At 46.2% G+C, this 12,818-nt stretch overlaps 1 protein-coding gene across 2 annotated transcripts; it reads left to right on the top strand.

The window, feature by feature from the left end:
* On the top strand, nucleotides 337-1,102 carry LOC109836085. Of its 2 annotated transcripts, XM_020403999.1 has the most exons (4): nucleotides 337-476; nucleotides 567-626; nucleotides 692-847; nucleotides 945-1,102. In XM_020403999.1, exons 1-4 carry the CDS (start codon nucleotides 353-355, stop codon nucleotides 1,088-1,090), a joined length of 486 nt encoding a protein of 161 aa, XP_020259588.1. In that variant the 5' UTR covers nucleotides 337-352; the 3' UTR covers nucleotides 1,091-1,102. The 2 variants fall into 2 exon arrangements, with proteins under 2 accessions (XP_020259588.1, XP_020259587.1); XM_020403998.1 differs by having other exon boundaries at nucleotides 337-626.

The following is a 12,818-nucleotide window of genomic DNA, read 5'->3' as shown; positions in this document are numbered from 1 at the left end:
CCTGAAGATTATGAAGACTTTTTCGAGCGAGGTTTGCTATTCATCTTTTCCTTCCATCTTCCAGAAATATTGAAACTGACTATGGTTTGATGTTTCAGGGACCACAGTTGACCAGGATGAAGAGTTCCGTCCCCCTCCCCAGGCGAGACCTTCGATTATTGTTCCTGCTGCTAGGCGGAAGAGATTAGCCCGCAAGCCGCGTGCAGCTTCCCGAGCATTTGATATGGACTTGGCTGGTGATGATCCTGCTAGTGACGGGGGTAACATCTACTCTGTAAACCACCTTCTTGGTTATTCGGAACATTGACTCATGCTTTTCCATCTCTATATAGGAGAGCGTGGAGAGAGCGAAATGAGTCCCGATTCCGTTCCTGTGTCTCCTGGTGAGCCTGACCCGCTGCCCCAGTTAAAAAGGCCTACAGGGGTTGCCGACATTAGGGAGGATAGCAATGTAGGACCTGATTCCGCAGATCCAGGTACATCTACTATTGACAATGTATCTTTTAGATGGTATACAAAAGAATTTGTGCATCCTCTAATCATCTCTGTACATCTTGCTTCTTCAGATAACTTGCAGGAGGCATACGTGGATTTTGGGAATAAAGAGGCTAACGCATCCATAAGGGGTAACTCATTTTTGTTGGTTGTAGTCTCTTTATTCTTCTTTGGTACTTATATTCTTTTACGTCAGATTTCTCTATTGATGATTTTGACGAGGAAGGCTTGATCGCGGAGACTCCTACACTCCACTTCATGTATAGCTCTCCTCAATTTGATGGCCAGTTACCCGGAGATATATTTTCCGAGCCTACGTTCGATAAGAATCTTGAGGATGATTCTTTCGAAGGTATATGCCTCCTCCCAAATTAATTATAGGACTAGCCAATTTTGACTAATGCAGCTATAATGTGATGCCTCTGAGAATTCTGACTTGTATTTAACAGGAGTTTTTGTTGAGAATGACCCTGTTGAGCCGGCTATGGGACCAACTACACCAGTTGATACACCCCCAGCCGTTACACCTCCACCACCCCCAGTGACTCAAGAGGGTATGAATACTATTTATTTACTCTTCAAGGTCTTTTTCTGACGGTTTTATCTTTTTTTTTTTGTGCAGGGCCTTCTTCTCGTCTTCATATTCTGGCGAGGGAGTTGTTATCTGATGATGATCCTGAGAAGATTGTCATCTGTATAGAAGTTCGCTCCTTCTTCTCTTTCATGAATGCTATGATTGGCAAGCTTTTCCATGGTGGACTTTCTCTTCGCCAATTCAAGCCTTTCCTTGATTCTAAAGTCAATTTGATAAGGGAAGCGGGACATCCAGATTTGGCACAGGCTATAGTTGATGACCTTGATTGCCTAGAGCATGAGCTTCAGATGTTTCGTGAGCTCCGAGATGCAGGTGTTTCCTCATTTATTGCTGCCGAGCTGGACACCCGCTTACAGTCATCACGCGAGACTCGGATTTTTGCTGAGCTCGAGATTCAGATGCAGCGGGGCCGAGTAGATCGAGTTAGGACGAGTCTTGCTACTAAATTATCTTCGCTTGCCGAGATCGATCTTTCTATTACCTCCTGTGCGACCGAGATAGACCAGCTCAGAAGAACACTCCGTGAAAAAGAGGAGACTTTGGATATTCTTCAGATGACGAAAGTACAGGATCAGCAAACCCACACTGCTTTATCTGATGAGTTGAGATCCCTGGAGCAGAAGCTAGCCGAGACAGAAGAGATCGCTGCGAGGACTTCAGCCACCATCGAGGGGTCCATCAGGGCTGAACTTAGGCAAGCTTATGATGAGAAGCTTTCTAAGATCAGTCAGCAGATTTTTGACCATGGTCTTGATGTATGATTTTGTTTGCTGAACACTTTGACTTTTGATTCTCTTAGTGAAACTTGCTTTTGTCTTTATTATGATTCGTCATTCTATTTGAAATGATTGACCACAATACTCATAGGATTTTTGGCAAACCCTCAGCCATTAACGGGTTTGATGAGCCTTTACCGACTACCGTTTGAGTCGGGCTAGCATGCAGATTGTTTAAATCCGTTCGCATGTAACGTTATGCTCGGAGATTGAATTCTCCGAGACTATTGTTACGGGAATAGGCTACCCGGCGACACATGTTAGGTGTTGACTTCAGGATTTTTGGCTAACCCCCAGCCTTCAACGGATTTGATTAGCCTTTACCGACTACCATTTGAGTCGGGCTAGCATGCGAATTGTCTAAATCCGTTCCACATGTAACGTTGCGCTAAAGGAATGAACTCCCTTAGACTTGATGCTACGATTTTGAATACGTAGACTTCGCCATTGTTACGGGAATAAGCTACCCGGCAACACGTGTTAGGTGTTGACTTTATCCCTACTTAGGTTTCGGGATAAAATACCCCAGACTGGTATTCTGGTGTCTTTTTCTATGGCGAAAGACTAAACCGGCGACGCGTGTTAGGCGTCGGCATATCCTTTCTTAGGATTCAGGATGAAATTCCCCATGCGTGTAAGGCATGGATTTTGGTGTTATTAATAACAACCTGCCACAATGTTGAATATGTGGACATGTGTTCTTTTTAGCGGTTAAGAACTAACCGGCAGCGCATGTTATATGCAGACTTATCCTTACTTAGGTTTCAGGACAGAATACCCCAGAATCGAACGCTGGTGTCTTTTTCTGCGGAAAAAGACTAAACCGGCAGCGCGTGTTAGGCGCAGACTTATCCCTGCTTAGGATTCGGGATAAACTTCCTAGGATGAATCCTATATTGACAAATTTTGGAAAGATCGGTACGGGAAAGGAAGAATTTTATATTCTATTTCCCGGTCTTCTTTTAGGGTGAAGGCGAACCCGAATAATCAAGGAAGGAAGAATTTTATATTCTATTCCTTGATTCTGGAAAGGAAGAATTTTATATTCTATTTCCAGCACAAAAAGAAACTAGAAGTGGGATCTCCACTCCGAGAATCTAAAAAAAAGGAGTTCTTCGTTTATCGAAGTGAAACCTCAACTTCGGTTATAGCCATGAGGAGGTTTAACCAAAGAGAAAAAGGGAAGGAGTTCTTTCGTTTATCGAAAGGGGACTCCGAACTGAAAATGGACCTCTTGTTCATGGAAAGAATCAAGAGGGCCAGAAAAACATTTTTGGTGGACTCACTGTCGGACCTCTTGTTCATGGAAAGAGTCAAGAGGGCCAGAAAGACACTTTTGGTGGACTCGCTGTCAATTGAAATTGATCAGTGAGGGATTTTGGTGGTGAAAATGATTTTGGGTTATCCTCTAGAATATAAGTGTAATATTCTTCAAGGAACTTCCCGGTAAATGGGTTACCCTGAATGTACTAGGGATAGTACTTTTTCAGGAACTTTCCATTTATTAGCATCAATTGCCGGGTGCCTTCTTGAGTAATTAGGCGATATGCGCCGTTTGAGTAGACTGTGTCTATCACAAACAGCCCTTCCCATTTGGGTTCGAATTTACCTTTCTTCTTGGAAGTGAGGATTATTGGTCGGCGAGCAGCGAGGACCAGATCTCCTTCCTTGAAGCTTCTCTGTCGGACTCTTTTGTTAAAAGCCCTAGACATCCTGGCCTGATAAAACTCAATTTGCTGTTGAGCTTCCAAGCGCTTTTCATCCAGCCTCTCGAGCTCTTCGAGACGCTTCTGATGTTGAAGGGATGGAATCTGAATTTCCAGCGGTAGCACAGCTTCACATCCGTATACCAGCGAATACGGGGTAGCGCCTGTGGGCGTGCGTATGGTGGTGCGATAAGCCCAGAGTGCCTCATTGAGTTTATCGTCCCAGTCTCGTTTATTGGTTTTCACGGGTTTTGACAGGATCTTAATGATCGTCTTGTTAAACGCCTCCGTTAATACATTCACGGCGGGATAATAAGGTGTTGATGAAACGTCTTCAATTTTGAACTTGTCACAAAATCTGATGAAGGCGTTGCTTATAAATTGCGGACAGTTGTCATGAATGATCCTTCTTGGCACGCCGTGTCTGTAGATGACATGATGCTTGATGAAATTGATGACGTTGTTCGTCTTTACTTCTTTAAGCGGAATTGCTTCAGCCCACTTTGAGAAGTAATCCGTGATTGCCAGAATGAATCGATCGCCTTTGACTGAGGGGGGAAAAATAGGACCAACAATGTCCATGCCCCATACTTCGAACGACCATGACGTGGTTGATGTGTGCAACTGCTCTCGCGGTTGATGCATATAATTTGCATGTATCTGGCAAGTGTGGCATTCTCGTGCACATTCGATTGCGTCACGAACCATCGTTGGCCAGAAATATCCCATCCTCCTGATGCGATCATACAGTTTGGGACCGGGCTGATGCGCACCACATTCTCCTTCATGCGCTTCCTTAAGAACTTCTTCTGCTTCTTTGTTCGAAAGGCATCGGAGTAATAAACCATCATATCCTCTACGGTATAACGTATGGGTCTCGGCATTATAAAAGAATCTTGGCGCTCTTCGACGAATTGATTCCCTTTCTTTTACGTCTTCTGGCAGAATACCATACTGGACGTAGTCAATGATGGGAAAACGCCAATCTCGGGACTCAGACCCAATTTGAGTTGAATTCACCTCCTTGGCGTTTACGTTTCCGTCATCTTCCTCTTCAATATCCCTACTGTATATGGGTACGCAGAGTTGATGCGTCCGTACTGTGACTAACAGCTCAGCTTCGGGAGGCTGTGCCAGTGATACTGCTAGTGCCGCCAGTGCGTCTGCATAAGCGTTCTGGAGACGAGGGATATATTCGATGAAGAATTCTTCGAAAGATTCTGCCATTTTGATGGCTTCCTGGTGGTACGGGATCAGGTCTTGATTCCTGACTTCATACTCTCCACGGACCTGGTTGACTATCAATTGAGAATCCCCAAAAGCTTCGAGATATTCGACCCCCAGCTCCTTGGCGAAACTGAGTCCAATGAGAAGTGCATTGTACTCGGCCACGTTATTGGAACACGGATCAGTCAATGAATAAGCTCGGGGCATTACATGCTTTCCCGGGGAGATTAAGACGACTCCAACTCCAGAGGAGACGGTGGGACATCCCGGGGTTATTACCCTATTAACTGCTCTTGAAGCACCATCAAAATATAATTGCCATACTTGCTGGTGCGATGTAGTGTTAACCTCGTGGGTTTCATCCGGCAAGTCATCATATACTTCTGCCGCATCTGTGGTCGGGTTTGCCGCCAAAAGATCACAAATTGCTTGTCCCTTGACCGACTTTTGCTGTTTGAAATGCAAATCGTATTGGGACAAGAGGATGGCCCATTTTACCAACCGCCAATTCATCGAACCCGGTTGCGTCATAAATACTCGCACGGGATTAACTTTGGAGATAACGTAAATTGTTTGTCCCACTAAGTAATGCCGCATCTTTTGCACTGCAAACACCAACGCAAGACATTCTTTCTCAATCATCGGATATCGAGACTCAGCGCCCACCAAAGTCCGACTTAAATAATAAACAGCCTGTTCGTGACCATTATCATCGTCTTGTGCTAACAAAGCACTTATCGAATGGTTCATCGCCTTGATGTAAATCAAGAACGGTTTACCTGATTTTGGTGCAACGAGAACAGGAGGATTTGTCAGATATGTCTTGATATCCTCGAGTGCCTTTTGGCAGGCGTCGTCCCAAATAAATGATACACCCTTCTTGTTTAGCTTAGAGAAAGGTTGGCACTTCCCAGAGAGATTTGAGATGAACCGCCTGATGTAAGCTAAACGCCCTTGCAATCCTCTGAGTTCTCTCAGATTCCTCGGGGGTTGCAATTCATGTATCGCCTTCACCTTATCGGGATCGATATGTATACCCTTAGTGGTGATGACGAACCCAAGGAATTTTCCACTGGACATTACAAGGAATGATTTAGTGGGGTTCATCTTCAATTGATGACTCCTCATGAGATCGAACATCGTCTTCAAATCCTTGATGTGATCTTCTTTGTTGCGGCTTTTCACAACCAAATCATCAACGTAGCATTCGACTGTTTTCCTGAGATGTTCTTGGAAAATCTTAGTCATCGCTCGCTGGTATGTGGCACCGGCATTCTTCAGACCGAAAGGCATCACCGTATAGCAGAAGACGCCGAGGGGTGTTCTAAACGCCGTATGCTTCTCATCCTCTGGATGCATCTTGATCTGGTTATATCCCGAAAATCCATCCATGAAGGACATCCTCTCAAATCCACATGTATTGTCGATAATGACATCCGTGATTGGGAGAGGGAAATCGTCTTTCGGACATGCTTCATTCAGGTTCCTGAAGTCGATGCAAATCCTGATTTTGCCATTCTTCTTCATAACGGGAACGATGTTGGCTAACCAGTCTGGATGTTGTTCCTCTCGGATAAATCCTGAATCGATCAACTTCTTAACCTCTGCTTCAATGGCTTCCATAATCTGTGGACAAAACCGTCTTTGTTGTTGTTTGACAGGTTTGGCATCCGGCTTGATGTCAAGGCGGTGCATTGCCACATTAGGGTTGAGTCCTGGCATATCTTCGTAGTTCCAGGCGAAGACATCAATGTATTCTCTGATTAGGGCAACTAATTCCTCCTTCTCATCTGGAGGAAGACTATCGCTGATGAATATGGGCTTTGGATTGGCCTCATTGCCCATATTAATTTGGACTACTTCGTCTTCGATCGGTGGTTCTCTCTGTTCGAACCTATCACCGTACTGCATGTTTAGGTGATGAACCCATGGGTCTTCCCAGGCAATTAATTCCTCCTTCTCATCTGGAGGAAGACTATCGCTGATGAATATGGGCTTTGGATTGGCCTCATCGCCCATATTAATTTGGACTACTTCATCTTCGGTTGGTGGTTCTCTCTGTTCGAACCTATCACCGTACTGCATGTTTAGGTGATGAACCCATGGGTCTTCCCACGTTGGCATTTGATCGTCATCCTCCAACGTAGATGGATCAGCTGTAGTCATGTTTGACATTAGTGTTTTGAACATTTCTCCCAAACTTGTGTCGGAATCCTCAGCTGAAGAATCTGGCAAGTACCCATCCTTAGCTTTGTTAGCAATTTGATCGATAATTTGCCAACCACATTCGTCATCGGATGAGGAAACATAGCCTAAGCCTCGCCCGTATTTATAATAATCCTCTGGTCTCCCTTTTGGTACATATACTGCTTTGGCTGGAGTACGAGGACCTCGATCGAAGTATAAACCTTCTCCGAGTGTAAAATCGTATCCCTGCTTTTCCATGAGCTTGCGCGCTTCCGGACTATATTTAGACAAATGCTGACCAGGTTTGTCATCATCTTCATCTTCACTTAGGAAATGATCTGGCAACGGAAGATTTTCTCCTTTACCATAAATCACTTCCTTTTGTCCCCCTACCTTGGCAGGAATAATTCGGGTTGTTCCGAAAGAATGCTGGAGACTTCTCTTCGTCACGTAAGATGATCGGAGCGGCATACATAAATCTGGGTTATCATATAATCCCTTTATCGCATCATTAAGAGACAAGGAGTACTCTAAATCATGATTTATTTCAATATCAGCAAGTTGCCAGTTACAACCGCCATCTGACGATTGTTCATCGTCAAGATTGATTACAAAGGGTACAATGTCATTTAAAACAAAACCACCATTGTAATCGAATCCGGCTTCAGAATCAGCTTCTTCTCCGCTGTCTGTGCCCTGGGCCGATGGTTCAGTATCGGATTCGTTACCATAAAGGAGAGAATCGGTGAAATAATTCTCATACCCTTTGAATGGTTGCTTATCTGCGACCACCGTCCTGACCCTTCCATCAGTGTCGACATATTTCAGACACTGATGTAAGGTGGAGGGAACTATAACATTACTATGGATCCAAGGCCGACCCAATAGTAAATTATAGGATGTCTCAGCATCTATCACGTAACACGTGACCTCCGTCTTCAGATCGCCCATTTGGCATTTTATTCGGATCTTCCCCAAAGGCCTTGACCCGCTGGTGTTGAATCCGTAAATGACTGTGCCTGTAGACGCCAATTTGCTGACTGGAATGCCAAGACTATGCATTAGGCGAAGCGGCATAATGCTCACAGCGGAACCCGGATCTACTTGGATTCGGTTGACCTCGCTGGAGCCAATGTACCCGACAAAATACAAGGGCCGATCATGGTTTGAATTCTTCGTCTGCATGTCTTCTTTGGTGAAGGTGATGCAGGGAATGTTCTTAGCTGCCACATTGCACTGTTGAGCTAACAGTTCTAGTTCCTCAGGCGCCGGTTTGATCCGAGTGAGGAATGCTTCTGAATCGGCCAAGGCCTCTTGCAATGCTTCTCTAGTTTCTTTAGACAGCCGCAGCAACTCATATAGCGTTATCCGCGCTGGAATATTAGCTAGCTGAGCCATGATATCGAAGGCGCGTGGAGTTTTCGAACTCTCCGGTTTATCCTTTCCAATCGGACGACTGAAACGAGATTGCTTCGGATTTTGAACCTCCTCGGGCCTCTTTTCTTTATGTTTATCTACCGGCTGTCGTAGAGCTTCTTTACCCGGTGTGGGACTCGTAATCACCCCCATTTCTGTGAGAGTTTTGGCTGGTCCCCGTTTGTTCACCCCCTGCTCACTAGGTGGCGGATAGTTGTAGTGATACTCGTTTCCGCTTCGGGTCGCAAAAACTTCTTGTTCTTCTTCGGAAAGCGGGAAAGTGGGGATTCTTTCAATCATGAAGAAGAATGGCAAAATAAGGATTTGCATCTACTTCAGGAACCTGAATGAAGCATGTCCAAAAGACGATTTTCCTCTCCCAATCACGGATGTCATTATCGACAATACATGTGGATTCGAGAGGATGTCCTTCATGGACGGCTTTTCGGGGTATAACCAAATCAAGATGCATCCGGAAGATGAGAAGCATATGGCGTTTAGAACACCCCTCGGCGTCTTCTGCTATACAGTGATGCCTTTCGGTCTGAAGAATGCCGGCGCCACATACCAGCGAGCGATGACCAAGATTTTCCAAGAACATCTCAGGAAAACAGTCGAATGCTACGTTGATGATTTGGTTGTGAAAAGCCGCAACAAAGAAGATCACATCAAGGACCTGAAGACGATGTTCGATCTCATGAGGAGTCATCAATTGAAGATGAACCCCACTAAATCATTCCTTGGAATGTCCAGCGGAAAATTCCTGGGATTCGTCGTCACCACTAAAGGTATTCATATCGATCCCGATAAGGTGAAGGCGATACATGAACTGCAACCTCCTAGAAACCTAAGAGAGCTCAGAGGATTGCAAGGGCGTTTAGCTTATATCCGGCGTTTCATCTCAAATCTTTCTGGGAAGTGCCAACCGTTCTCTAAGCTGAACAAGAAAGGGGTATCATTTATCTGGGATGATGCTTGCCAAAAAGCATTCGAAGATATCAAAACGTATCTGGCGAACCCTCCTGTTCTCGTTGCACCAAAATCAGGTAAACCGTTCTTGATTTACATCAAGGCGATGAACCATTCGATAAGTGCTTTGTTAGCACAAGACGATGATAATGGTCACGAACAGGCAGTTTATTATTTAAGTCGGACTTTGGTGGGCGCTGAGTCTCGATATCCGATGATTGAGAAAGAATGCCTTGCATTGGTATTTGCGATGCAAAAGATGCGGCATTACCTGGTGGGACAGACGATCTACGTTATCTCCAACGTTAATCCAGTACGGGTGTTTATGACGCAACCGGCCTCTATGAATTGGCGGCTAGCGAAGTGGGCCCTTCTCTTGTCCCAATACGATTTGCACTTCAAGCAGCAGAAGTCGATAAAAGGACAGGCGATTTGTGACCTTTTGGCGGCAAACCCGACCACAGATACGGCAGAAGTATATGATGACTTGCCGGATGAAACCCACGAGGTTAACACCACATCACACCAACAAGTATGGCAATTATACTTCGATGGTGCCTCAAGGGCAGTTAATAGAGTAATAACCCCGGGATGTCCTACAGTTTCCTCTGGAGTTGGAGTCGTCTTAATCTCCCCTGGAAAGCACGTGATGCCTCGGGCTTATTCGTTGACTAGTCCGTGCTCCAATAATGTTGCCGAATACAACGCGCTTCTCATTGGACTCAGTTTCGCCAAAGAGCTGGGGGTCGAATATCTCGAAGCTTTTGGAGATTCGCAATTGATAGTCAACCAAGTTCGCGGTGAGTATGAAGTCAGGAATCAAGACCTGATCCCGTACCACCAGGAAGCCATCAAAATGGCAGAATCTTTCGAAGAATTCTTCATCGAATATATCCCTCGTCTCCAGAACGCTTATGCAGACGCACTGGCGGCACTAGCAGTATCACTGGCACAGCCTCCCGAAGCTGAGCTGTTAGTCACAGTACGGACGCATCAACTCTGCGTACCCATATACAGTACGGAGATTGAAGAAGAAGAGGATAGAAACGTGAACGCCAAAGAGGTGAATTCAACTCAAATTGGGTCTGAGTCCCGAGATTGGCGTTTTCCTATCATCGACTACGTCCAATATGGTATCTTGCCAGAGGATGTAAAAGAAAAGGAATCAATCCGCCGAAGAGCTCCAAGATTCTTCTATAATACCGAGACCCATACGTTATACCGTAGAGGGTACGACGGTCTTTTGCTCCGATGCCTTTCGAACAGAGAAGCAAAGGAAGTTCTTAAGGAAGCACACGAAGGAGAATGTGGTGCGCATCAGCCCGGTCCTAAACTGTATGATCGCATCAGGAGGATGGGATATTTCTGGCCAACGATGGTTCGTGACGCAATCGAATACGCACGAGAATGCCACGCTTGCCAGATACATGCGAATTATATGCATCAACCGCCAGAGCAGTTGCACACGTCAACCACGTCTTGGCCGTTCGAGACTTGGGGCATGGACATAGTCGGTCCTATTTTTCCCCCTTCAGTCAAAGGTGATCGGTTCATCCTCGCGATCACAGATTATTTCTCAAAGTGGGCTGAAGCGATTCCGCTTAGAGAAGTGAAGACGAACAACGTCATCAATTTCATCAAGCATCATGTCATTTACCGACACGGCGTGCCAAGAAGGATCATTCATGACAACGGTCCACAGTTCATAAGCAATGCCTTCGTCAGATTCTGCGACAAGTTCAAAATCGAAGATGTTTCGTCGACAGCTTACTACCCCGCCGCGAATGGATTAGCGGAGGCGTTTAACAAGACGATCATCAAGATCTTGTCAAAGCTCGTGAAGACCAATAAACGAGACTGGGACGATAAACTCGGTGAAGCACTCTGGGCTTATCGCACCACCATACGCACGCCTACGGGAGCTACCCCGTATTCGCTGGTATACGGATGTGAAGCTGTGCTACCGCTGGAAATTCAGATTCCGTCCCTTCGGATCGCCCTCGCAACGGAGATGACGACGTGGACCGAGGCGCTCCAAAACTGGCTTCTTCCTTCGGGATGATTCTGCATGATCTCCCGGAGTGGCCATAGGAATTAACGGCGACTTTGGTTGACTCGCCGGAGTTTGACCTTGCTTAGAAGGCTGCGATGGTTGCTTTTTGGCCTGAGTCGCCACTTCAGACTTAGGCTTCCAGACTTGGCGGGTTGGTGGCGGTTTCTTCGTCACCTCCTTTTGCAGTCTTCTACGGGCTTCTTCAGCTTTGGCCCGTACTTGCGCCGATAATGCGCGGCGTTTGCGGATACGCTCCTCCAGTGTCGTACGGTTCCGTTTGACCCGGACCCACTCCATCGTTGATGGCTTGGAGGAACCATTCTTCACTTGATGTTGAGGCTGTTTGCCTCGTTTGTTCTTCAGATCCGCATTGTAGCGGACCCCGTCAACGGACTCCATGGCCTTGGCGAATTGCTTCGCGAGGCGTTGACGCTGCCTCTGGCGAGCTCTCTTAGAGAGAGTCACCACGCCTTCGATGGCGGATTTGACCTGCTTAGAGGCCGATGGGACTTCACCCGACGCAACTTCGGCGTCGATCGGGGTGAGGTTGTCGTTGGTGGCCTCAACTTCTTTGCACCAACGGACTTTTCTCCTTGAGGAGAACTTCTGGAATTTCTTGGACTTACGGGGGGAGGTTGATCCAGATGAGGACACGTACTCCTCATACTTCTGCTGGTCGAACTCATACTCGACCTCCTCCACGACCGGGATCGAGATCCGCGGCTGCGACGCTCCGATCTCGGCAGCGAGATCGGTGGCTCCCACTGTGGTCGCCAGATTGTTCGCATCTTGAATAACAGTTTTTCGGTTACAGAAGATCCGGTCTTTTTTTAGATCCGGTTACAATGAAAATCAAAAATAAAGAAAATTAAAAATTACAACTTTTTCTCTTTCTTCGAACAAATCGCGAGCTCCTGTTATTCGGTCACTCGCTTGCGTGGGTTGTTTGCCTGCGCCGGGGTTGTTTGCCATGGACCACCACGCGATCTAGATCCGGACAGATCTACGTAGTTTAACGGGTATTATTTCACCAAGGAAATAATAGCCGGAGGGATTATTTCACCAAGGAAACAATCGCTCGAATCTCGGGATCAAAGACCAAGCTTTGATCCGGAGTGTAACAATGTAGATCTAAGATCTTGATCCCCTCGAACTCCTGCCTTTTTTGTGATGCGGGTGCTCGCCGAGAATCAGATCCGAACGTCCAAGTCTTCAAGCCTTCAAAAACTCCAAGATGAGGTCTCAATCCGGCAGAGTTTCGGCTCTCCAAAAGTTCTTCCAAAAGTCCTTCCAAAATGATGAATGACCCCGCCTATTTATAGGCAACCAGATCTGTGCATTTGGCACAGATCTGGGCGGCCACCTCAGGGTGGCTCGGCTCATGCCGAGCCACC

The sequence above is a fragment of the Asparagus officinalis genome, chromosome 4, assembly GCF_001876935.1.
Source record: "Asparagus officinalis chromosome 4, Aspof.V1, whole genome shotgun sequence".
Taxonomy (NCBI): domain Eukaryota; kingdom Viridiplantae; phylum Streptophyta; class Magnoliopsida; order Asparagales; family Asparagaceae; genus Asparagus; species Asparagus officinalis.
This window is presented reverse-complemented; position numbering and strand designations above follow the sequence as displayed.